This window comes from Thunnus albacares, chromosome 6 (assembly GCF_914725855.1).
Source record: "Thunnus albacares chromosome 6, fThuAlb1.1, whole genome shotgun sequence".
Classification (NCBI taxonomy): domain Eukaryota; kingdom Metazoa; phylum Chordata; class Actinopteri; order Scombriformes; family Scombridae; genus Thunnus; species Thunnus albacares.
Window position 1 is genome coordinate 21,542,923 of NC_058111.1, and position 26,683 is coordinate 21,569,605.

Consider the following 26,683-nt stretch of genomic DNA (forward strand, 5'->3'; position numbering starts at 1 on the left):
CACAGTTAAAAAGTAATAATGAAATAAAATCTTTAATTTAGGAAAAACATTTACCATACAATAGTAATGGTAGTGAGCACAGGAAAAGAAAGAGGAGAAAAATGAAAAAAGAAGAGCAAAGGTGGAAACGAACTAAGTAACCTTACTCAAGTAATGAAGTTAAGTTCAGTTTGGAGGAACATATACTTTACTTGAGTACTTCCATTTTATGTTACTTAAATAAAGTAGGCTAAAATAATAATTATTTGTCATTTTCAGCCCACTCCAACTATTCGACACTTCTATCTGTAATTATTTCACAGTTCTACTTTGCTGATACATTTTAACACACAAACATATGATCATCTTGTAAAAATGATTCGCTAGTTCTGGTTACATGTTTGAAATTAGCAGCGCCTCTTCCAGCTATTCAGCCTTAAGATGCTGCTTACATGTTAATGCTTTAATAATAGTGATAATAATATTAAAATATACAGTCTATGTAAAAATAGAACAGCCTGGAAGGGGCTGTTCTGCATAATAAGTACTTTTACATGTAATGGTGTATTTTAAAATTGTTGTGTTACTTGTTTTACTTAATGGGCCGGTTCACAATTTTTCAGGTCTTTCCTAAAACAACAGTGCCCAAACAATCATTGAAATAGGGTTTTTTGGGGGGTTTTTTGTTGTTCTTTTCCATAGTCATTCCTCCTGTTCATACTGATCATTAGAAGATCCCTTCATTATGCACTTACAATGTAAAGTGATGAGGGACAAAATCCACAGGCCTCATTCTAAGCAAAAACATATTTAAAAGTTTAGCGAAAGCTAATATGAAGCTCCAGCTCAACAGGGAAACATAAAGAGGGAATTTGATGCTAAAGAGACTAAATGTGGCAGATATCATTTTGATAGGAATAACTCAGACTGCTGAAGCCTCATATAAGTTTCAGATAAACTTTAAAACAAATTTCAGCACAAAATGACTGTGGACACACTGTGGATTTTGGCCTCCATCACTTACATTGAAAGCACATTTAAAGGGGACATTTTAATAGCCTATATGAGTAGGTGGAACCATTACAGCGAGGAAAACCTCTTTCAGTGTTTATATCGGCATCTGACTTGAAAAATTGTGAACTTGTCCTTCCACCACTAAAGAGACACTGTTTCAATTGTAGAAAACAGCAGATACAGGCAGAATTACTGGACCCTACACAATAGAGTAATTAAATAAAACAATTACATAAATGTTCCCTATATCAGTTTTTGTTGAACTGTTTGTAATATGTGTGTGTGCAAGTAAAGTTAAAGTCCCCTTCCACTCAAAAATGTGTTTTTCATCTTGTTCCTTCAGTTGGATGTTTGAGCTTCACTGTGCAGAATGATGTATGTGCAGAGTTTGACACTTGAAGGCTGTTTTCACATTCATCAGCTGAAAGTTTCTGTGTGCTCATTGAAAATCCAGTTTTAAGGGGCGAGCCTACGAGCATGATTTGTGACATCACAAATTGTTTAGAGCCAATCCTGGTCCAATATTCAACGTATACAGGTGTGATGTGGACTCTTGAAGCCTCCAGTAGGAGACATCTTGTGTCCAGCTGTTAAACTTCAGAGAGGAAATATATTTGCATATTTATAGATTCTGAAATGTGTAATGAAGGAGAATGAGTAGATGTCATTTTAAGGAAGAATAAGTTTTTTGTGGAAAAAAGATTGCCAGACACTAATTATTATTCAAAGTAAAGTATTTTATACATCTTAAGACACATCTGGAGGAAATCTTAAGCAAAATGTTCCCTAATTATCGATCTCTCGCGTGAGTTGGAGTGCGCGAGCTCTGCGCAATGAGAACTGCAGGTAGTCCGCCATTGCTGTATGAAGAACTACCAAAACTGGCGTTTTCGGCTGTCAACAATAAACTTGAGGTGCCGGGACGCGGAGCTACGAGGTCGAGTGAAAGCTCGTCGGGCTGCTCCACAAACCTGTAGTCACCCTCCCTTCCCCGTCCCTCCCTGGAGAACACCTTCATGTGAATAACAGAGCCCACGGACGAGGCAACCATGTCCAATCTCAGCAAAGGCGGCACCAAGAAGGACACCAAAATGAGGATACGGGCCTTTCCTGTAAGTGCACGCCGCAGGAGGAGCTCTGCCAGCCGGCCAGGCGGTGACTCGAGCGCCGTGGTCTCGGCTGGCCGGTTGGCTACATGCTAGCAGATATGACTTGCCTATCCGTAAACAAATGTCCCGTTGCCCCCACTCTTGGTCGGTTGTTTAAGAGGCTTTTTTGTAAATATTACCAGCTCAGTGAGAAGTTTAAACAATCACCTTTCGTTGTCTGTTTCCTTTAACTGTGTCACAACTCCTTTAACGTTAGCTCGTTGATTGGATGTGTCGACATAGCCTGCGCTAGCATTAGCTCTGGCTCCTGACACTTGTTGTCTTGACTGCTTTTGTCTTTATTTATAAAAACGTCTTTGTGTCTTCATGGCTGTAATGTGACTTTTATGCACTGAAAGCCAGGTAGATTTTTAACTGCATGCAAAAAGGGGGAAAAAAAAAACAAGCAGCGACGTGACCACAGCTGCAGATGGATGCTAACAAATAACAAACCAGCTAACCTAGTTCTAGGTTTGCATGAATGAATATATTAATAAAGTCCTGTTTCTGTCATTATTGCAGAGTTAAAATTGTGTGAGTGCTCTCCTCGTCCACCTGGCACTCCCCTTTGTCTGCAAGTCATTGAAAGACCTCATTTATGAACTGACCTCATTCTGCATAAAATTGAATTCCAGCCAGTGTGTGACTGGCTGAGTGAGACTGTACATTAACCAGATATTTGTCTGCTTACTAGCCTGTGAATGGTGGATTTCAAGGGGTGTGACAGTGGCTGAGTACTAGTTACCTGGTGTTAATACAGGGAGGACCTCAACTCATGTGAGCCTGTTGAATGTGGTCCAGTCCTGACAGAGACATGCTGCTAGAGCAGCTCTTCTACATGTGTTTGGGCTTGTCTGCAGAGAAGAGGCACATACTGTTCCTCCTCACCAGGGGTTTCTTCTTCGGCCAACATGGCTTTGTCTTCTGGGAACCCCACAAGAATGCTGTGGCGGATAAATCCTTTCTTCTTGCCTTCCCCATTCATTGGCTAAAGCATGACAAGTCAAACAAATTTACCAACCACATTGTGCAAATTAAGTTGAGCAGCTTTTAAATTGCATTTGAAATCTAAATAAAAGTTGAGTTACAGTAGGATTCAATGTGCACAATGAACCAATGAGGACTTATCAGGTTTTGTCAGTGTGGAAATCGAACCTCATCTCCCATTCAGAAATATGCAAAACAGAATCCCAGTTGAGTAATTACACAAATATGGACATTCTTAAATCAAAATGAGACAAATTGAGGGTCCTATTTAAAGAATAAAGAATAGCGTTTTGCATCTAATCTCTACATGCAGATGCTCGTAGAGCAACATAAGGGGTTGCTCTGGCTAAGATCGCTCTGATCAGGAGTCCCTTGTCTTCCTCATAGACACTTAGGATGTGGCTAATGATGTCAGAATTGTCTAAAGTAGAAATTCAACATCTGACATAATACCCTTTATGGGATAGTTTTCCCAGTCACTATCTCAACAATTTATACTGTTCAATTGGATTAAAGCAAAAAGTAAATTGGAGACAGAGAGAGACAGAATTCAACCCAATCAAAATTGAAGCTACCTTAATTGGTAATGATCTGTATTCTTTTACCAGTGGTTAAGATACAGCTCACCACAGATATCTAAATATATCCATCTGTCAAAACAAACGGAAAGGTGTTAACAGCCACACACGACACTGTTGTGATTAAAGGAAACTTAATGCTCAGTATTACAGCATCAGCTTAGTTGTTACATTTCTGTTTTTAAGTTAGTACTTATAACAGTTAGTGCTGTGGTTCACTCATGTTCAGTCTTTTTAGATGTGTGAGTTTGCATTAATTGATAGCTGTAACGATTTGTCAGTTGATCGATTAGTCGATTGAAGCATAAAATCCCAAATTCTCTGTACCTTCTACAATGTGATTATTTGCTTGTTTTCTTGGCCTTTTACAATTGTAAACTGAATATTTTGGGGGTTTGGATTGTTAGACAGACAGAACAACACACTCTGTGAGGCTATGATGGACATTTTTCAAAATTTTCTGACATTTTATAGACAAAACAATGGATTGATCAGTCATGTAATAATCAGTGTATTAATCGATAAGGAAAACAGTCATTAGGTGCAGCCACTGTTGATTTTTCCTGTTTATAGATTCAAATGAGCTGGCATGATAGCAGCTTTTCTTGGAGCTGTTAACAGTGTTGGGAATTTTTCATGCAAGGCAGCTCATGGGACCTTTTTTTTTTTTTTTTTTTTTGCCCTGAGTTGATTTTTCCAGGTTACTTTCTTCCTCTCAGGCTTAGTAAGACTTCTGCATCCTTGTCAGAAAGAATCCTCAAGGGAAAACAACAAACATGGCTCTAATCCTAGCCATCTATACTTTGAAGCATATGTTTGGTGGAAATTGTGGAGGGCAATACATATAATGCATATCGCCTTGGAGTTTCAGTTTATAGCAAAAAGGTTCCCTTCCCAGTATATGTTGCGGTATAACAAGCTAACAGATGTTTGCACAGAGAGTAAAGATGTTTGTCAGCAGAGGGAGGAGAGCTGTAGGGGTATTGCTGTAGATTGTGCATTGATAATTAGGAAATATTGTAGACCTTAACCAAGCATGTAGTTAATAAGGAGAACTAACCTGGTAGACCATTTATTGTGTACCCACATGTCCACTGCTGAAAGAATCTAAAGACAAAACTGCTCAGAGGCAGGAGTCTGTTTGTATGTGGAGGCTTTTTCAGTGCTAAGTCTTGCTGCAAACAATCATAGGTGATCTTATTTAACCTAAGCTACCTTTTGCAGATGACGATGGATGAGAAGTACGTCAACAACATCTGGGACCTTCTGAAGAATGCCATCCAGGAGATTCAGAGGAAGAACAACAGTGGGCTGAGCTTCGAGGAGCTGTACAGGAACGCCTACACGATGGTGCTCCACAAACACGGAGAGAAGCTCTACACGGGCCTGCGGGAGGTCGTCACTGAACACCTTATCAACAAAGTAAGACTAACACAGATGACGGGCAAACACATTTGCAGAACATTAGAGTATATTTTGATAAGACCAGATTATTCAGATGTTTGCATTCATGACAAGGTTATTACACCTTAGTAGACATGTGAGCAACTCTTAAACCATAAACATATCATCAGGCAAGTGATTGTGCTTCTTTCTAACACACAGCGAGGTGTTCCTCCTAGGTTTGGTTAGACACACTGCAGAGTGAATTACAGCTCATGCTTTATGCTCCTGTTTTTGGTGTATTAACTCAAGTGTATAAAAGATCATTACCGCTACGTACTCATGTTTAAGATAAGCTCATCTTGCTAAAGTCTGTGGTGACAAACTGACCCGTAGGTCTTCATGTCACTCTGCAATTACCACAATCATATCTAAATATAATCAGAGCTATTGGTTGAATTATGCAGCTAAATTTAAGATGGAGTCTCTTTTCAGTAGCCTTCTTGGTGCTAAACAGACTCTGTCATGAACTTCATATTTGTGTTACTGTCTTTGTTTCAAACAAAGAAAAAATGGCAGAAAACATGCGATATTCCATTCATGAGCAGCCTCATGAGGGCGAGTGAGTGTTTAATGAAGTTGGAAACCTACAGAGGATTCAGAGGTTGTTTCTCTAATGTGATGGGAGATTTGCAAGACTCTTTAGGGATCACTCAGACCTCCTTTTTGATAGATTCCCCATTCCTATGAATGGATGACTGCACAGGAAGTGCATATGTTTGTGGGTAGGGTCCTAGAGTTGTCTTTTTGTTGTTTTTCAGGGAGGGAAATCAGTATTTTTTTGATTGACACCTTGACAACATTTTTTCTAACATTTATTTACCTGGAGAAATCCACTATAAATGAATAGAAATGCCAAATGAGTGAATAAGATTATTTTATCTGTTTAAAAACTAATTACACAAGGGATGGAAATCCAGTGCTGATCCTGTAACTGAGATTAATTTGTTTCTGAATTCATTTTAATATGTTAAAGAGAAGCCATCAGTAAATGCTTTTCTTAAGCTGTTGTACATAATCAGTAACACATCTAGCCATGATTGGCCATGTCAGTGTGGAAATCGAACCTCATCTCTTGGCCATGATATCTGTAGTGAATGCTTCTGTGAAGATACTCAGTGAGCAATATTTCAGCAGGCTGCTGTTGAATAACAGCCAGATGGTTTTACATCTTAATTAAATGCACATTCTCAACTTGGCAGGCATAGTAAATTAGCGGTCGGGGAATGTCAACGAGCAACAGATCAAAGGAGGGAGAACTGACACCTGAGTGTGTTTTTATTATCTAATGATCCAGAGATCACTTTCATGGAAAGCTGCTTAAAATGCAACAAACCTGTTTTAATTAACACATAATCCAATTGAACTAGCATCAGACATTCCTTCTGTCTTTTAGAATAATAGTTTAGACAGTATGATGCAGACTTCTGTAGCAGGTTGCAATCATGTTTCACCAGCTCTACTGTTTCCATCCTTGTCCAGCGGTCTGGCTGCTCCAACTACAAAAACATGGCGACAACTGTAAACACAGTCATTTGACTCCATAATCTCTAGTCAGAAACCACAGGAACTACTACTGAACTACTGTTATTTACAGTCTGTGGTACTGTACATTATTATGCTTTCTTGCCCTGTTTTTCACATCCTTCTGGATATAACTTTAGAATTAATATGACATTTGTAGAGAAGATGAAGAGCTTTGCTTATCTATTTCATTTTAATATGTCTATTGTTAAATATAATGAAGCAGCACTCTGATATACCACAGAAAAATTAGATATTTTCAGAAGTGGTTAACATAAAAGCAGCTTCATAATGACTTTTTTAAGTAACCCATGAGTGTGCACATTGTGTCATTGTTTGAAAGTCATATTCAGATTTATACATTTGCTTCCTCCTTACACCTCATCATTTGATCTGGATGTGAAGAAGCAGTTAGTGCGTCTGTGGAGGTTGATCTCATGTAATAATAGGAACACAGGTGATAATTCATCATTTCTGTACAGAAGGAGAATAAAGCGGAGGTCGGTGTGCCCTTAAGAATCTACTCTACAGTTTACAGTGCTGAGTCACACTGCAGTGTGACTGTTATCAAGCTGTTGTGTGCCTGAGTAGTAGAGAAAGGGTATGAAAGGAACAGCAAAGTAGGATCACAATAAAAGACTGCATGAGCAAGAAATTACAAAGTTAGAGCTTAATGAAGGGGTGTTTTTTTTATTATTTGATTTTTTTCTGTCCTTTGTGAAGTATTCTGTTGTCACTAACACTGCAGAACTTGCTGTAATATACCCATCTCATGCATCTGTGTTTGTCTGTCTCTCCCAAAGGTACGAGAAGATGTCCTGAACTCTCTAAACAATAACTTCCTCCAAACTCTAAATCAGGCATGGAATGACCATCAGACGGCGATGGTGATGATCAGAGACATCCTGATGTACATGGTGAGCAGCTGATGTTTCCTGAGATTTTCATTGAATACATTTAAACCGTCACAAAGTCTTAACTTCAGACTAAATAATGGCTCACATGAGTGAGAAGAACACAACAGAACTATGACAGTGAATACTGATCTTTATTTTAGAAAAACTGGCTCAAGTCATGCTTCAGGTCCTCGTTATCCACATGTGTTCTGACTAAAGAGATCCACCAGTACAGTTTCAGCTACAGTTTTATATGTATTTGACAATAAATCTGAAACTGTTTTATAGTGCTGTTGTTGTTGAATCGTCACTGTGGAGCGAAGAACATCAGGTCTGATTTATAAATGTCACTCTGTAAACAACTGGTCTTAACAGTTAACAGTCTAACTGGTCATAACAACTGTTACGTCAATACATGAGTGAGATTTATGAAAGCGAAATGTGGGATTAGGGTGTTACACTGAAATTAAACCAACCACAATTACAACATACTCGCACAGAACATGAGGAGCCGATAGGAGATTGAATCTAATGCAGTTTGACAATAATAAATAATAAAATAATGACAGAAACACATTTAAGTAGATAAAAGACACGGGCAATAATGTGAGGGGAAAATGCATGTATCCAATGTTGTCCAGGACATTAACTCTTCTTCTTTGTGTGTTTTCGTGTGCGTGTATTTTTTCTCCCACAGGACCGGGTGTATGTTCAGCAGAATAATGTAGAGAATGTCTACAACTTGGGTCTTATAATCTTTAGGGATCAGGTTGTTCGCTACGGCTGTATCAGAGACCACCTACGACAAACCCTGCTGGACATGATCGCACGTGAAAGGAAGGGGGAGGTGGTGGACAGGTAGCCAAACAAACACAGACAGGATTGATTGCATGACTACCTAATTTACCAGCAATTGATTTTGAAGATGCATATATTAATACAGTTGACAATTTAATTTAATTTCAGTTGCACATCAATCGGGAATAAAACAGTATTCACATCCTTTCATCATTTGTCATCAGAGGTGGACAGGAGGAGCATGCTTTTGGCATAAACAATAAAAGAGCTGTCAAGTACATCTGTTGCAATTACACCTACTGGGATGTTAATTTGGACAAAGCCTCGGACATTTAGAAACATAGATTTCTTTTTTCCAAGCCTCATGTACTGTGGTGTGAGGGGTTTTTTTGTGATACAGTTAATTGACTGTAAATATTGTCATCTGGCAGTCTTAAAGCCTCAATACTCGATATTTTTTTGTTACTGAATTCTTTTTTTTTTCAGTTCAAATCTTGAATCTTGTGCTTCTTGTCTCCATCAGGGGCGCCATCAGAAATGCCTGCCAAATGTTAATGATCCTCGGCCTTGAAGGGAGATCTGTTTATGAAGAAGACTTTGAGGCACCTTTCTTAGAAATGTCTGCAGAATTTTTCCAGGTTTGTGTAACAATGTTTCTCTCCCTTTATTGTTTATTTTGATCCCTATTGAATATTAAAATACTGTAGAAACACAGATGATTCCTATAACATCTGTGAAAGGGAATTTACACCACGGCTCTATATAGGATATACACTGTAGACTGCTGCTGATGTGCAATGAGTTATGTTTACAGCTTAATTTTCACAGTAGTTTTTTTTTTCTCTGCTGGTATTTATTGAAAAGATGGTGCTCAATAAATAACACATGGTTTTAGAGTTCATCTTTTTCTCAGGTACAACATGCTATAAATTAATCTAAATTACCTGATCCATGAAGTCCCAAAACATGTGTAGGAATTCAAGAAACATTTTTGTCACTTGCAGCTCACTGTCATTTCTTTTTTCACTCAGATGGAGAGCCAAAAGTTCCTTGCAGAAAACAGTGCCAGCGTGTACATAAAGAAGGTGGAAGCCAGGATTAATGAGGAGATCGAGCGGGTTATGCACTGCCTGGATAAATCCACAGAGGAGCCCATCGTCAAGGTGGTGGAAAGAGAGCTCATCTCCAAACACATGAAGACCATCGTAGAGATGGAGAACTCGGGTCTGGTCCACATGCTCAAGAATGGCAAGACAGATGGTAAGTGCTCGGTCATTTGTGATTAGCAGTTCGGTGTCACTGTTAGCAGTGAAAATTACATCCTCACAAGCTACAGTGAAAGCTCATGCTTTGCTCTATAAAATATGGAAATCTAAATCTCTAACTCTCTTTAATAAACCTTGTAAATGTCACTTGCAGTAGATGTTTCACTGGATCAGTCACAGTGATGAGGATGGAGTTGTGCTTCGTGTTTGTGTTTTGCTCTTTGCTCATATAACTAATATGATGCACGGAATCTAATTTTGATGATTAGATTTTAGTGAAACTAGGACTGTAGTGTTTCAGCTTCAGTGATGATGGGTTCACTCTAAATTCACTCTGCGCAAATAAACTTCCTTTGCAGTAGATCTCAGCTGCTCAGTCTTTTTCAGTCAGCGGAAATTGATTTTGTGTGTGTGTGTGTGTGTGTGTGCACTCATGCATGTCCATCCACAGATTTGGCGTGTATGTACAAGCTGTTTAGTCGGGTTCCCAATGGGCTGAAGACCATGTGCGAGTGTATGAGCTCATACCTGCGGGAGCAAGGCAAGGCTCTTGTGTCAGAGGAGGGAGAAGGAAAGAACCCCGTAGACTACATCCAGGTGAGACGACGGGTCATCAGGAGACATTACAGTGTTTCTGCTCAGTCTCGTGAATTTGCAGGAACATCATGGTAAACTTTTCAATCGATTCAGAGTTGATCATTTCATTAAGAGCACCACATATTCTCAGGATCAATGAGAGTGGAAAAAGACACTGGACACACTAACATCTAATCTTGTTAAAGGCTATCATAAGAAATCCCCTGGCTCAGTATGTGACACATACGTGCAGCGCTGTGATCATAATGCTTTTCCATAACTGCTCTGACCCCATGTTTGTGGCCACAACCCATTGTGGTCTCTGCCTTCAAACCACACTGTGTTGTTGCACTATACTCTTTTAACACATGAAGTCATTGAGGCGACTAGAGGGAACGCACTTAAAGTCTGTTCATTTTTGAGTCTTGCTGGTTTTGAGTTCCACACCTACGCTCCTAGTCTCACTCTAACAGACAGCGGCGCCATTTTTTTTCTAATGAGATCTGCTCTTCTTTGCTGTCACTCTTATTGAAGCTGTAATTAGTGTGTTGAGCTATTGCTAAAGCAAACTAGTGCTCTATTATCCCCACCCAATCCTGTCTTCCTGCCTCCTTCCCACAGGGTTTGCTGGACCTGAAGTCGCGTTTTGACCGTTTCCTCCAGGAATCTTTTAATAATGACCGGCTCTTCAAACAAACGATTGCTGGCGACTTTGAGTACTTCCTTAACCTCAACTCTCGCTCGCCTGAGTACCTCTCGCTCTTCATTGATGACAAGCTGAAGAAAGGAGTAAAAGGGGTGAGCTCTCTGCTGGATCTGTATTTTTATTTTAGGACACACTGACAGATATCACTGACCTGCTTATTGAGGATTTATTTCCACACTGCAACATAAAACCCCTTTGATTTTACACCAAACCACATATCACCCTAATATGACCATCCTGTGTAACCTGTATCATTTTGTTATTTGTGTCCAGCTGACAGAGCAGGAGGTGGAGTCTATACTGGACAAGGCCATGGTGCTGTTCCGCTTCATGCAGGAGAAGGATGTGTTTGAGAGGTACTACAAGCAGCACCTCGCTCGCAGGCTGCTCACCAACAAGAGCGTCTCTGATGACTCAGAGAAGAACATGATCTCTAAGCTTAAGGTGAGCAGGAGTGTGATGTAACCACGTTATGTTCTTTGGAGTAAAAAGATGAGATTTCAGTCAATATTTTGTTGGAATAAAAATCCTTTAGCCTATAGATGAGCCCAAATTATTTTTGTTTCTTCTACATTTACGTCACTGTAATTTTTTTCTGTGAGTCAGCTGATACTAAAATATGTTTATGTGTTGAGATAATCAGTGTGATCGTGTTATTGGGAATCTAAACTCTCACGGTAAAGATTGTAATCCTTCTGGTCTTCTTTACTCAGACCGAGTGCGGCTGTCAGTTCACCTCTAAACTGGAAGGCATGTTCCGCGATATGAGCATCTCCAACACCACCATGGATGAGTTTAGACAACATCTACAGACAACTGGGGTGAGAAAACACAACACACCACAACTAATTCTGTGGAAATAATGAGCCCGCTTGCTCTCTGTAATCAGTACACGGCTGCTTGACTGACTGAGCATTGCTGCGTTGCTCGGTTACATAAATATAATTATGCACCTAAGTATCCATGCCCTGGGAATACATGGTGCTAATTTCTGGCTCATGCTGTGCTGTCACGTGGGTTTTTGTCACCATTGCCAACATTATTGCTGCATTTAGTTGTTATTGTAGATTGAAGACTGTGATTTATGTTTAGCACGTTGTAGTAAATTAGTGAACTATTGAGTCCATAGCTAAAAAGCTCTTTAAACTCATCTAAATCTTCATGCAAATGAAGTTAAGAGAGTTTGAATTTGCAAAGATGCAACACAGTGATCACTTTCAGATAAACAGCACATGTACCTAATTCATGTCAATGCTCTCTTGTAATTTTCTGTTATTTTCTTCTCTTCATTAAGTTCCATCTTTTTATCCGTTTCTGAACCTCTAATTGCACCGATTTAAAAATCAGTGCACAATTACATCAAGCTACAGAGTGCAATTACATCAGCATGGGTGCAGTCTGAAAATCCTGACTGTGTGTCTGCTGTTTTTTCTAACTTCAGGTGTCACTTGGAGGAGTTGATCTCACTGTGAGAGTCTTGACCACAGGTTACTGGCCAACACAATCAGCAACACCCAAGTGCAACATCCCACCTTCACCGCGACATGCATTCGAAGTCTTTAGAAGGTTTGTCTGTTGTTCACAAGTTAATTGCTGATGTGTGTGTGTGTGTGTGTGTGCGTCTGGTTTATAGCTGCACTTTGGTTTCAGTCCAATTCTTCTTTCAAAAATGCATCTGTGTGATCTAAACAAGAGATTTAAGTCAGTAAAACACAGTAGGGTTTGGAAGCTGACCAGAGGTCGACTTACAACCTGTAAGCTTTTGTCCATTTCAAAAATTTTAGTTGTCATAAGTTGCTGTCATGTTGTATAAACAAGGTATTTGGTTCTTGCAGGGCCTGTTGCAGAACGTACCAATACTTGAGTTTGATTGATAAAGGCACATTGACGATTCATAGACATTAAACTAGTGTGACTCCACTCTGCTTGTAGGTTTTATCTCGGTAAGCACAGCGGCAGACAACTCACACTGCAGCACCATATGGGCTCTGCAGATCTAAATGCCACCTTCTACGGTCCCATCAAAAAGGTACGTGCACCCTTAAAGGGGAAAACCAGAATGTTTCAGATGCTTAATACTGTATTCTCATCAATGCCATAGAGCAGTTTGTTTTATTAAGGATTTATGAAAAGTCTTAAGTGTGCAATGGAAAATAACAAGGTTAATATTCATTGTCAAAAGTGCATTTTCAGTTTTCCACAGTATCAATGTTTTGTTGACAAAGTATAGACATCTCATTCTCACTTTAACATTGGGGTAAACAGGAAAATAAACATGGTTACAAATGAGTGTTAAAACGACTGCATATGTTTTACTGAGGATGATCTGTGTAGTAATTTGCGCTCGTAGTGTCATTTTTTTTCCAAGTAATTATGGTAATTTTCTCGAAGTATTTACACCATCAGTCTGATCTCCTTCCATGTTGTGCGAGGCAATTCTGAATCTGTGAATCTGTTTTTAAATTTTAATCTTTGGTCCCAACATGTTAACAGGAGGATGGGTCAGAGGTCGGAGTGGGAGGCGCCCAGGTAACAGGCTCCAACACCAGGAAGCACATCTTGCAGGTCTCCACCTTCCAGATGACCATCCTCATGCTTTTCAATAACAGAGAGAAGTCCGTCTTTGAGGTACAGAATTTAATGCCCCTTCACAGTGGTGCAGTATGTAATGGTTTCACCTGCATCACAGAAGCAAAATTTGATGCCAAAGAACACAAACAACAGTCTGTTGGCTGATAATAGATGATTTTAGAAGAATAAAAATGTTTTATCACCTAACTGGACTACTATCAACATCTACAGCATCTCTTGTCTCCTCTCTAATCCATATACTTTGGGTATAGATTATTTTCTTTCAGTGAGAATTGTACTTTTTGCATAAACATTTGTCTGCATTTTTAATATAAATTCAAGATTCATGACTGTGTGTCTCTTATATCTTAATCTCTTGATCTTTCCACCATGTAGGAGATCCAGCAGGAGACTGATATCCCAGAGAGGGAGCTGGTGCGAGCGCTTCAGTCGTTGGCCTGTGGGAAACCCACTCAGAGAGTTCTCACCAAAGAGCCCAAGTCCAAGGAGATTGAGAATGGCCACGTGTTTACAGTCAATGACCAGTTTACCTCCAAGCTGCACCGTGTCAAGATCCAGACAGGTACAAAAAATCAAGTTCATGAAGTTTTCACCTTATAAATTGTTCAAAGCATTTACTTACTAAAAAGTGCCTTAAATTCCTTTAGTCACACTCCTTGGCTGTTACATTTATTTTCCTGTTGTTGTCGTTGTTGTGCACCTCTCAGTGGCTGCTAAACAGGGGGAGTCGGACCCAGAGAGGAAGGAGACACGACAGAAAGTGGACGACGACAGGAAGCATGAGATCGAAGCTGCCATAGTACGCATCATGAAGTCCAGAAAGAAGATGCAGCATAACATCCTAGTAGCAGAGGTCAGTCACCTGAATTTGTTGTTGTGATTTTACACTTCCACATTAGCACAGTGTCAGTCCTGTAGTGAGCCCCCTAGTGGCAAATTTTGTGAAGTACAAGAGTTGAGCCTTTGGGATTGAATGAAGTAGATATTGAACTCCCTAGACATCTAATGAAGGAAGTCTTGACATTACAAATATTCTCAGAATTCAGTATTTTAAATGAACAGACAATGAAACGAAATAAGGTGATCATGGTGTTCTGATTGTTACTGTGTTTGGTTTCTCCACAGGTCACGCAGCAGTTGCGAGCACGATTCCTCCCTAGTCCTGTAGTCATCAAGAAGCGCATTGAAGGACTCATTGAGAGGGAATATTTGGCACGAACACCGGAGGACCGCAAAGTGTACACTTACGTAGCGTAAAACAAGTGAATTCAGTGAAAGCTAACATCGAGTTGAGAGAAAACTGCGAGCCTTGTTTTCTGTGGACTGCTATGCGTTTGAAAGAACTTGGAAAATGCTTTCATCATTGATTCTGGGAAACACTGGGAAGCTTAACTTTTCTTCCATAAAATTGTGTAAAAAAAAAAACAAAAAAAAATCATGCAAAAGATGAGGAAGTTTTCTAGCAATATTAGATTTCTTCTGCTAAGAGAAAAGACAGGAGGGGATCTAGTTTTGTACAAACTCATGTTTATTGTGGCCTTTGGAGAGAGTTGCGTGAGCCTGTTTGCCACTTAGCTACGTGCTGATCTCAACAGAGGATCGAGAGCGAGCGTAAACATGTTACTAAGCAAACACACGGCTACATGGAGACCAAGAAAACATTTGAATTCACTCCCCTGTTCTAAATGTCTATGTCAATGTGTTATGTTTGTGTTTTTGTGGCACAATGATGGCTGTACAGGTTGACAGACACTCTTGGCCTTTTTTTTTTTTCTTTCTTTTTCTTTTTTTTTTTGTCCTCCTAGAGGATTTTAAATTTAAAGAAGAGAACAAAGTGTTAACTGGTACAGACCTGGTTTACAACGGCAGTAAAATACATTTTGAGTACTTGAGAAAACATGAAGAGTGCTTAATTTATGTTGCAAATATGTCTGTTTTTTGAGGTTGTTAGTGCACCTCACATAGCTGAAGTATTTAATGCCATTGTTTGATACAATATTTTGCCAGGTCTGTACTAGCGGTTAGAGAGATCAAGAGCTGTAGCTTCACAGCATGCTTTTATCTAACGGATCAATCAGGGGTACAAGACGCACATAAAAGCTCCATAGATGGTCTTCAGTCTATCATGACACATTTTTCACTTCAGGCCTGCTGTATGATCGGCCAAAAAAGTATCTCCTCTCTTTGAATGGAAGGTTCCTTGTGGAGCAAGTTTCAAAGAGGTTTTTTTTTTTTTTTTTTCATTCTCGACTGCATTTTGAACGGGTGGATCCAGTCTAGCACCATGTTCTAATGTGTACAAATGTAAAATAATTATTGTACTCACTGCGAAGGTGGATTGTACAGGGCCTTGTTTTCATCATATTAAATGTAGAATAAAAAAATGAAGGGATGTTTTTTTTTCTTTCTTTTCTACATCTTTCATGAGAAGGCCTTGTCAGAAATACTCGCCTCTCTAACCATAATTAAAGCTTAATGTAAATGGTAAGCCGCAGTCAAAATACCCGTGTTCACGAGAGGAACTCCGCAGGCCTCTGAAGTACTTTGTTTACTGTGGTATTTTGAGATTTAAGTGCAACATTTTTTTCTTTTCATCCTAATCTTCATAGGAAAATACACTCAGTTGCCAGTTCATTAGGTCCACCTAGCTAAAACTAATGTAATCCAGTACAACTGCCTGGCAATATATCCTACCCTCATGAAAGTCATAATGTTTGTAAGCTGTAGTATTGTATTGTACATTTACACAAGCTCTGTACTAGTGTACAATTCTGAGGTATTTGTACTTGAGAATTAACATTTTATACTCTTATTTACTTTGATAATCACTTACTTACTACTTACTTTCATAATGCAACTCATCTTTTTACAGCTATAGTTAATTCAGAGATTAATATTTTACAAAGAAAATGTGTCAGTTTATGAAATACAATGTCTTGATTTAGTATATGAAGTGATAAAAAATAGCTTCAGTCTGACCATTACCTATTTATACATTAATACATTTGAGATAATATTCAATAATATATATGATAAACATTGACAATTATACCTGTGTGATGAGGACTTTAATGTATAAAGAGAGTGGACAAAATATTACAAACACCACAAACTAAAACCTCCATAATGACCATAAAGTGAAATCAACACCTAAAACTGTCTCACCACAAATTAAACATCATAATCTCAATGAATATGAAGCCCCAAAGTCTTAAAAGACATTATGTATAAATCAATCATATGAATAAATATGGACAAAATGTATAATATAATAATGAAATTGTAAAATAATCCAATACATTTTTAAAACTCAGCTCATTATTATGAAATGTTCTTTCATCGATAGTATTGGGGTTAATTCCAGGTCAGTTGAGCTGTTTGCTCATTCGGACGAGAGCAGCAGTAACAATGAGCTGAGTTTTAAACATTTATTGGATTATTTCACAATCTCATGGTCATATTACTTGTTATATCTGCCTTTCTTCGTGCAATTATTTATTTAATAATGTCTTATTTAGTTAAAGTCTGCTTCCATTCAAAAATGTGCTTTTCTTACTGTTACTTGGATGTTTGAGCTTCACAGAGCAGAATGATGTTTATGCAGTTTGACACTAGAAGACTGCTGAAAGAGTGCTCACCTTAAATCTGAGTTAAAGGCGTGCATCTACGAGCATGATTTGTGACATCACAACTAGTTTGGAGCCAATCATGGTCCAGCATGCGACTTACACAAGTCTTATGTGGAAACATGAAGCCTCCAGTGCACATACAAGAGTGGACTCAGAAGGAAACATTTTGTGTTCAGCAGTTAAACGTTGGAAATGAAAAATATTTACATATTCATAACTTTGGATTTTTTAATGAGGAAGAAGTAGTAGATATAAGTAGAACTTTTTTTGGTTGAAAAACCATATCAGACAGAAATTATTATTCAAAGCACAGTATTTTTATTTGTATTATGTAAACATGTCTGGAGGGCATCTTCAATATTGAACCTTAGGTCTTTATTTATTACAGGGCTGTTGTTTTAGACTGTATAACTTTTTGCCAGGTATAAACATAGACTGTATGGACCTACTTAAAGGACACGTTCACTATTTTTCAAGTCTGTCTTAAAACAACAGTCAAGCACCAATATGAACACTGAAAGAAGTTTTCCTCGCTGTAATCATTCCTCCTGTTCATACTGGCTGTTAAATGATCCCCTTCAAATGTGCTTTCAATGTAAGTGATGGAGGCCAAAATCCACAGTGTGTCCACACAGTCATTTAGTGCAAAAATGCATTTAAAAATGTATCTGAAGCTAATATGAGGCTTCAGCAGTATGAGTTAATTATATCAAGTGGATATCTGCCACATTTACAGTCTTTTTAGAATCAAATTACCTCTTTGTGTTTCCCTGTTGAGCTGCGGTAGAAGTATAGTAACAAAAAGAGGTACTTTGGCACTAAAAAAACTGTAACATTGAAACATATCTACTTGATTTGACTTCATAATAATTTAACTTCAATTAAACTTTTAAATCCATTTTTGCCCAGGAGGCTTGTGGATTTTGGCTCCCATTGCTAGTGCGTTATGAAGGGATCTTCCAATGGTCAGTATGAACAGGAGGATTGATTATGGCAAGATAAAAATCTGTTTCAATGTTCATTTGGGCACCTGACTATTGTTTTAAGACAGACTTGAAAAACTGTGAACCTTTAATAATCTGGCTGCTGAGTGTCTCTCATGTATAGGGCTTTTCACTTCACATATCCTGGAAACCAATACACTTGCAATATAAAGGGGGTGCGGGCTAAACAAGAGTTTAAGGCTCTTAACAGGGTCTTAACAAAACAACGTCTTTAATTTTCAGGGTTTAGAGCCTCCCCTCCATACGTCCCCTGCACTTTTAAATCTGGCCAGCCCGTCTGGACCGTGGTCCTTTGTCTTCCCACATTGTTAGACGCATGCCATCTGCTCAGCTGTTATTACAGGCGGCTTTAGATTTAAACTAGCACAACCTCTGTTCGTCCCTTTCGCCTACAATTTAGTCTCAGTAACTTCTTAAACATAGTGCATCATACCATGTAGTCTAAACTAGAACAGAGGCAACTTGAGCTTTTTTTCATCCTTTTATCTCTAAATTACACAGTCTATATTTTAACCTAACGGTGTATGGTTGCCTGGTGACGTCAGCGTCCCAGCAGCAAGAGTCCCTTTTTTTTTTTTTTTTTTTTTTTGGGAGCTGTGGAAAGAAATCAAACGAAGATGCTTTTCACTCTCACCGGACTGCAGCCGCCGCTCAGACTTTCTGTCCGGAACACTCGACCACATGTGTAAAGGTGTGTTGGACGATGTTTCGGAGAGTGGCGGTGTTAAAGAGAGCCGACGATGAAAACGTGGACTCCGGAGCTGAAACTGCCGAGTGAGTTAACGGTTGTCTCGGCGTTAGCTCCAGGCTAATGCTAGCCAACTTCGCTTTTTTTTACCCGTAGCCACAATAGAAGCTAATTTTGTCCAAAACAGTAAATTCTGATGGTATGGAGGCTTCAAAGCAGTACTGGTTCAACTTCTGAGGCACTATGCTAAAGTTTGTTTGTGTTTGCTTTATTCTTTATAGTATTTTCCCATAATTTGGCTTTTTAACGCTTATGTTAGCTAACAACAGATAATGTGTTGTCATGGTGACCAAAGCTAAGGGGCAGTTTTCCAAACCTATCACCACAAGATGGAGACAGATTTGGTCTTTTCTTTCCTGTCTGTGTGGAGTAATGACTCATGTTCTTCTCCTGTTGTGTCATATTTAGATCTGACTGCAGCAGGATGTCAACATCTGGCAGTAAGTGTTGTTTGTTTCGTCACTCGTACAGTAGTTTTGTTAGTTCAAGCGATTCAAGCGTTTGGCCACTTCCATAAAGACAAGACACTCGCTACTCACAAGAAAGACACTATTAAAGAACGAGTTCACTTAAAACAACGGTCAGTTGCCTAAATGAACATTGAAACATGTTTTTCTTGCTGTAATCATCCCTCCTGTTCATACTGACCATTAGAAAATCCCTTCATGATGCACTAACATTGTAAAGTGATGGGGGACAAAATCCACAGTCCTCCTTCTGTGCAAAAATAGATTTAAAAGTTTATTTGAAGCTAATTTGAAGCTCCAGTTGCCCAAATTATTTAAATCAATTAGATATCTTTCAACGTTACAGTCTTTTTAGTGTCAAAGTCCCTCTTTTTGTTACTATACTTCCACCACAGCTCAACAGGGAAACACAAAGAGGGAATTTGATGCTAAAAAGACTAAATGTGGCAGATATCCACTTGATATGACTAACTCAGTCTGCTGAAGCCTCATATAAGCTTCAGATAAACTTTTAAATGCATCTTTGCACAAAATGACTGTGTGGACACACTGTGGATTTTGCCCCCCATCACTTACACTGAAGAGGAGGACCGATTACAGTGAGGAAAACCTCTTTCACTGTTCATATGGGCACCTAACTGTTTAAGACAGACTTGAAAAATTGTGAACCTTTAATAAAAATGGTCTCAATTGAGGCAGAGATATGACTATTTAGTCCATAACATGGCTCAAGCTCCATAAACAATGGTTCCTACATTTCCCATAATGCAACTCAACAGCGTCTTTTCATTCAACTCCTCTTGCCTGGTTAATGCCCTCTTTCAAACTACACGCCCCCAGTTTCTAACACATGTTTTACAGTAATAGTTAGTTTTCTCCTAATTGAGACAACCCTGATGACATAATCAGGGTTTTTTAGTAGTCCTGATTTTCTCAGCTCCTCCAGGGCCACAGACGCAACTGTTTTCACAGGCTGAGTCATACCACCCATAACGAGTAAACAGATATTTAATGTAATGTAATTCAAAAGTGCCCCTCATACTAGACTTTTATTACAGCTTCAGATAAACTTCTGTCGCCTGTTTTAAAAAGTATTTGTATGAGAGCACCTTTCAACTCTTTATTAGCCTTCATTAGGTCGTGTATTTTGTCTAGTAATTGCAGTGCCTTTCAGTAGCCTTACTGCATGCCAAAACTCATGATTTAACCTAGCATAAATCAAGTAGAAGCTTTTCCTTTAACAATAACCTCACATGTTTAACAAAGAGAAAGACTTAAAGCTTAACAAACAACATCTGTTACTGTGATTCATGCAAAACATGATTTGTATGATGTAGCAAATCCCATTTTGTCAGATTTTCATGTCCTTTTGTGTGTGTGTGTGTGTGTGTGTGTGTGCGTGTGCGTGCGTGCGCGTGCGCGACCGCGACCCCAGTTGAGCTCATGACCAGGCGGGTCAGGCAGCAGCAGCCCCTGCTAATGAACCTGCATCTGCTGGCCAACCCTGGAGACTCACTGCTGCTGCAGCACACCTTGGATCGCCTTCTCCGCTGGCTCTGCCCAAGCCTCCGCATCTTCCATGTGTCAGAGAGGGCTTCTCCATATAGAAGTTACACTCGCCTCAGTCCTGTGGCAGGTGTGTGGTCTTGCATTTGTTATACATCTTGCCATACACATGTGCCAGGTATTTCATTGGCGGGATACAAAACCCTGTCAAGCTTAAATTAACTTTATTGCACATTTTGTAGGTGTATTTATTTCTTGCCGGAGAAAATAATAATTTCCATATGTGAGAACAAGACATGTTTACAGACATGTCAACCTTTTTAACTTTCTATTCACGTCAGCGACCCCCTCAACTGTTGCACTCTGTTAAATACTACATTTTTTTCTTTGTATGGTGTAAACATTTCATCCCACAAGTATCTTCCCTTGTTAGAACTGCATCTGTTTTTATTTAAGTTGATTAGGAATAAATTTTTGCCAAAAATTGTTTCAGGCTACCCTTCTCTGGCTATTACCTTCTTCCTCCATGAGGCTTATGGAGAGGAACGGATCCTCAAAGTGCTGGATTTCTTCCAGCGTCCGCCCTGGCATTACCATCACACAGAGAGCTGCGGCAGCCGAACCGGAGGAATCCACATTACCTCAAGCAGTTCCCCATCCAACCCCCTGCTGCGGCCCTACCTCCTGCCCAGCCGAGACTTTTACAGCCTGGGTGCAGGGATGCCTGTGTGGGGGGTTCGACCAGTGCACTGTGGAGGAGAAATACTGCGTGTGACACTATACAGTGGATATGACAACTATGAGGACGCTGTGCGGCTGTATGAGACGGTGCTGCAACAACAGGCAGAGGAGCAGAAGACAGGTTTCTGCTGGTTCACCCTCCACATTGGCAAGTCTTCATGTGTTTCTGTGTGTTTTTTGCAACATTTACATTCTAGCAATACCATTGGCTGATTAAACTTATTTACAAAAAAATGTTTAAGATTAAATTTCTGAATATAAAAAACAATCATAAGACATTTAAATAAAGCTTCCCTCAACACATTCCCTTCTGTTCTGCTGTGCTATATTTCTGTCTGTTGCTCCTCCCCACACAGAGCCAGGGCTGTGCCTGCAGCTTGCTTTAAAGCAGTTGTCACCAGGAGTTCGGGTGGAGCCGTGCAGCTCTGCTGTGCTACAGTTTAGTGTGGAGGAAATCGGCCAGCTGGTCCCTCTGCTGCCCAACCCCTGTACCCCCATCAGCACCACACGCTGGCAGACGGAAGACCTGGATGGAAACAAAGTTCTCTTCCAGGTAGCTTCATAGAGCACATACCTGATTTTACCCTGATAAAGGTTTTGATGTATAAGTTGCCAGATGTGCCAAATATTCATTTTTTAAAAAAGTGTATGTCGTCCATGCAGCAAAATAACTGGTGTTGTGTGTCTTTTTAAACCTTTTAGTCTGCCTCTTTCTTTATTTAACATGTGAGGTCATTGTGAATGGAAGAAAAGCTGTTCATTGATTTATGCCAGTTTAAATTATGAGGTTTGTCATACATCAGTGGTTGCTTTCAGTCAGAAGCAGCCCTACATTAACTGTAAACACACAGCACTCAGCTGGAAGGTTTACTCTATGATTATCTCACAGCATGCAGAGTCTAAAGAGCAGAGTCTTTGTGTAAAATGTTGTATTCCACATGTTGCTGGCCAGCTTCCTCAGTACAGTCACCAGTTTGCTTTGGAGGGAAAAGGACAGGAAATGAAATGCAATGCCTTTCAGTTTCATGTGTTTTACCACTCATCTAGTTAAAAGAAGAAGAAAAAAATATTGCATGCAAGTCACATGAATGTATGATGAACAACATATGTATCTTATATGTTAAACAAAAAGTGGGAGGACTAAGACTTTAATATTTTTTTTGCGCTGCATGTAAACATAATTTGCATGACACTGCAAGTGATGCAAATCATATTTTGTCAGATTTGCATGTTATTCCAATCATATTTGAATGTGATGCAAGTCTTTGTACCCAGATACCAGTCCAATGTGATAATGAACCACAGACAGACAAATTATTTGTCTTTTCTGCATAGTGAAGAATAAAACATTTGTCTTAATTCAGATTCAAATTCAGAAATAAATGTTTTACTCTTCAAAATGTATTTGAAAAAGTATTGCATGATAAAAATCCTCACAATATATAATAACGCGGGGATTTTTATTTGAATCTTCTTTGACTAAATTTGTTATATTAGTTAATGTGAACAGATGCAGGCACATATTTATTTTAGACTATTTTACATTAGATTTATTTGTTCAAAAAAAAATTGTGTTGGAAAACCCAAGATATGTGACTGACTGCTCTGTGGTTAAACACAATTTCTCTTAGGGTTAATCTTCTTTTTCTTACCCCTGTATCTGAAATCCTACTGATTGATGCCAGTATCTCAAGTTATTAAACATTTCACATGACACAAAGCTGATGAGACAAAGCCTAACAAAATCAAAAAAAAAAAATCTTGTTGAGCCAAACAGAGTCAGATTTCTTCAGGCTGTTCACCACAAAACGACCAGTGTTGACTGAAACAATAGAGAGGAAAAAATACTTCCTGTGGTAATGATCAAAAAAGCTTGTGGTTACCGTCCTTAACAGAAAAACTCTAAGCTGTCAAATCAGCCATATGTTACATGCGTGGATGTTAATTCTGTCAAAGTCCTTTAACTTGCTTAAATCTCTCTAGTCCTGTTATAAATCATAATCCCTCTCCTCCTCTCCTTCTGTGCGGCAGGTGAAAACCCCAGCTCAGCCTCCGCGACCCTTAACCTGTGCTTTCCCCCTGACCTGCCCCAGCGTGTCCCCTCGAGGAATGCCGCTCAGGAGCTCAGGACAGGGCCACAGCCTGTCGCCCTGCAACCTCACGACTCCCCTGCCCTGGCAAACACACAGGCAAGGTGAGGACTCAGAAAGCACAAACTGTGATCATGAGATGCTGTGCTCAGTCAAACCTGCTGTATATATTAGACGGTACTTTCCTGTCACAGATTCATTATTGGGAGCTTGCGGGAAGAAGCATCAGGAGAGGACACAATGCTAGTGTGTGAGACACGTCTCTAAATTATCAGAGCCCAAAACTGTCACCCAAAGGTCACTTAGTTACATATAATGATTTTGTTCTTTTTAAAATTTCCCGTCAGTCATTTCACAGATAGCCAGTGCATTAAACGATCATTTGTATGTGGGAGGCTTATTCTACTCTTCCGGGTTCTTAATGAGTCAGACTTATTCTGAGAACTGGAAAATTTGCGAACCAAGTGTGAAGTGTTGATATTTCAAATGTATAGCGGTTGGAAAGTTTTTTATAGCTGTTAGACAGCTTTCAGGGTATCACGTAAATCCAAGAATGACTTCTATATTCTATTTTTTTATTTTTTTTGTATACAAGTAGTCAATAAAAATATTGTTTATAGCTGCTTTAATTTAAACATATATCAAACAAATATTAAAACATTAGTTTTCTACACCATCAGTAAGAAACACACCAGGCAGTTTTCATGTTCAAAAACAGTGTATCACATCAGGAAAAGGTTTGTGATTTTCACTTTTGTGATATAACTTGATGTGTCTGTGTTTGTTGGCAGGTCACAGACCGCGCAGTGACCCAGTCCTGGACAAGCTTCACGGAAGTGGTGGAGCAGAGAGCCTGGGATCAGGCAGCTGCTGTAGCACCCCTCCAGGCAGCTCCTGCTACTCATCCCAGCGCAGCAGCCCAGCCCTGCCTTCGACCTCCAATCACCCTGACTCTCCTCTGCGCCCCTCCATCACCCGCTCTCTTTCACATCTCCTTCTGGAAGAGGACGAGGAGGAGCCGGAGACCAACGTAGACACAGGAGTCCCCGTCTCGCCTCGCTCTGACACAGCAGTCAAAGCGATTACTCGCTCTTCTTCCATGGACCTTTGGATGACTCTCCACTCAGAGAGACCTGCAGCTGTCGGGGCTTCAGGTGCTGAGGGTCTAGCCAAGGAACTGAGTGAATGTCTGCCACGAACAAACAAACGCCCTCAGGGGCCCTCCAGGACATGGGGCTCTGCTGGTTGTATGAATGAAGCCATGAAGGGTTGTGGCAGCAGGACAGTGGTGCAGAAAGACAGGACTACTGCTGAAAAATGCACCAAGCCGCTGTCATCACACAGAAACAATGAGGAGCCCGTAGATGAGTTCTTCATCTGAATTTCTGCCACTACGCCGCACGTGTGGTAAAAATCACAGTCATCATCTCAAAATGTAGCACATGGAGGAGATTGCAGCAAAGGTGGGACAAGATGAGACCCTTTAAACAGAAGATCTGAAGGTATACAAGAAAACAGAGCTGTATAGTTTGACAAAGGAAACCAAAGTTCAGCTGTGGGGGACATTTTCCAGTCGAAAGTATCTTGTAAATCCTTAAAATGGTTTGACCTGTACCATAAATCGACAAATTGTAACAGCAAAATCCCACAACATCAGATCTGCCAAGAGAGCAGAACATGGTGAATGATATTTTGAAGACAGTGCAGGTATTAATATTGTTGAATGTCTAATTTACTTTTATATATTTAGGTCCAACTTATTGTTTGTGCAGCTATTGTGTTAAAGTGTAGCCATGTGAGTAGGAAACTGTATGTGTTACTGTCAGGGTACTAGTGCCAGTCTACGTCTCCGTCACTCCCTCCCACCCACCCAGGCAAGCTAATGTCTTATTTTTCGATTGCCTTTGAGACGGATGATGATCTCAGCATGGAGGCTCTTTTATGTCTGCGATCATCGTGATTAGAAATCTGATTTAGTCTGATTGCTCTCCACAGTGCAGCACCATCACTCAGCTTTACTTAGTAAAAGTAGCCCGTTGGCTTTTGATTACATTTGTTCAATTGCACTTCAGATGATTTTTGCTCTAGATTTGTGTTAAAATGTAGAAGTGGTGGACTACGAATTACTGTAATCTCACATCTTTTTCCTCGCATATCCTAGAGTTAACAGGATTTTTGTAAAGAATTTAAAGATAATATTTGGACTTCACAGAAACATTTTTGTAATTTTTTTTATATTGATGTAACCATTAGTATGTAAAGTGTCTCAAACAGACCGAATGTGTCCAAAGCCTGAGACCTTAGAAATGTTAATTACTGTAAAACCACAGTAAACTGAGGGATTGGCAGACAGTGAGAGATTAAGTGAAAACTGAAGTACTGCACTTAAACAGATGGTAGTCAAACACACCTTTTTGTACAGTGTTTGATAGAGCTGTCAATAGATCAGGAATACTCATGACTAATTGTACTGTATCATGTGGGGAAAGGGAAATACTATGCATGTAATGACTGAATCTCATGACACAGGTCATACTCATCTCTTCTACAACAGTTACCTCATCGGTCACTGTTTGGCCACATTTCAAGTGTGGATCTTCTAAATTAACCTACTAAACAGATAAACCTGAATCTGTTAAAAGCTTGTGTTGGTTTGCTCCTGCTCAACAGATTGTGAACATGTCTGTGGTCCTGACATGACAAAAAGTTTTAAGATTCAATACAGATGTAACACAGATGTCAGAATTCATTAGCTGAAGGATTACTGTGCTGAATAGTGAGCTGAGTAATCGATGAACAACACAATCTGCACTGACAGACATCCGCTCTGTGTGCAGTGATGGAAAAAGAGAACAATCTGGTGGAGTAAAAAGGTCACAAGTGAATGTTTCCCAGATGCATAATTACACTGTTGTCAAACTGCTGCTGTTCAGCCTTCAGCCCCAAACCAGACAGAATTTGATCTTTGGCTGAATGTGGAAACATTTCACAG

General features: G+C 39.5%; 2 protein-coding genes across 2 annotated transcripts; both read left to right on the forward strand.

The window, feature by feature from the left end:
- Positions 1-1,812: 1,812 nt before the first annotated feature.
- Positions 1,813-15,328, forward strand: cul3b (cullin 3b). The gene is made up of 16 exons (XM_044353747.1): positions 1,813-2,105; positions 4,931-5,128; positions 7,477-7,590; positions 8,267-8,427; positions 8,891-9,005; positions 9,399-9,627; positions 10,084-10,229; positions 10,830-11,006; positions 11,188-11,358; positions 11,628-11,735; positions 12,356-12,480; positions 12,847-12,943; positions 13,408-13,542; positions 13,882-14,068; positions 14,214-14,359; positions 14,632-15,328. Exons 1-16 carry the CDS (start codon positions 2,043-2,045, stop codon positions 14,761-14,763), a joined length of 2,304 nt encoding a protein of 767 aa, XP_044209682.1. The 5' UTR covers positions 1,813-2,042; the 3' UTR covers positions 14,764-15,328.
- Positions 15,329-18,460: 3,132 nt separating this feature from the next.
- Positions 18,461-26,525, forward strand: LOC122983719 (protein FAM124B). The gene is made up of 7 exons (XM_044353748.1): positions 18,461-18,913; positions 19,296-19,327; positions 20,790-20,990; positions 21,354-21,749; positions 21,958-22,154; positions 23,633-23,795; positions 24,483-26,525. Exons 1-7 carry the CDS (start codon positions 18,843-18,845, stop codon positions 25,070-25,072), a joined length of 1,650 nt encoding a protein of 549 aa, XP_044209683.1. The 5' UTR covers positions 18,461-18,842; the 3' UTR covers positions 25,073-26,525.
- Positions 26,526-26,683: the final 158 nt, after the last annotated feature.

Bases quoted from the DNA above. Each gene is read 5' to 3' on its own strand.
- cul3b (XM_044353747.1), top strand. From the start codon at position 2,043: ATGTCCAATCTCAGCAAAGGCGGCACCAAGAAGGACACCAAAATGAGG. The intron at 7,591-8,266 runs GTGAGCAGCTGA...TTTCTCCCACAG, and splicing joins GAGACATCCTGATGTACATG to GACCGGGTGTATGTTCAGCA. The intron at 9,006-9,398 runs GTTTGTGTAACA...TTTTTCACTCAG, and splicing joins TGTCTGCAGAATTTTTCCAG to ATGGAGAGCCAAAAGTTCCT.
- LOC122983719 (XM_044353748.1), top strand. From the start codon at position 18,843: ATGTTTCGGAGAGTGGCGGTGTTAAAGAGAGCCGACGATGAAAACGTG. The intron at 18,914-19,295 runs GTGAGTTAACGG...TGTCATATTTAG, and splicing joins TCCGGAGCTGAAACTGCCGA to ATCTGACTGCAGCAGGATGT. The intron at 22,155-23,632 runs GTAGCTTCATAG...TCTGTGCGGCAG, and splicing joins GAAACAAAGTTCTCTTCCAG to GTGAAAACCCCAGCTCAGCC.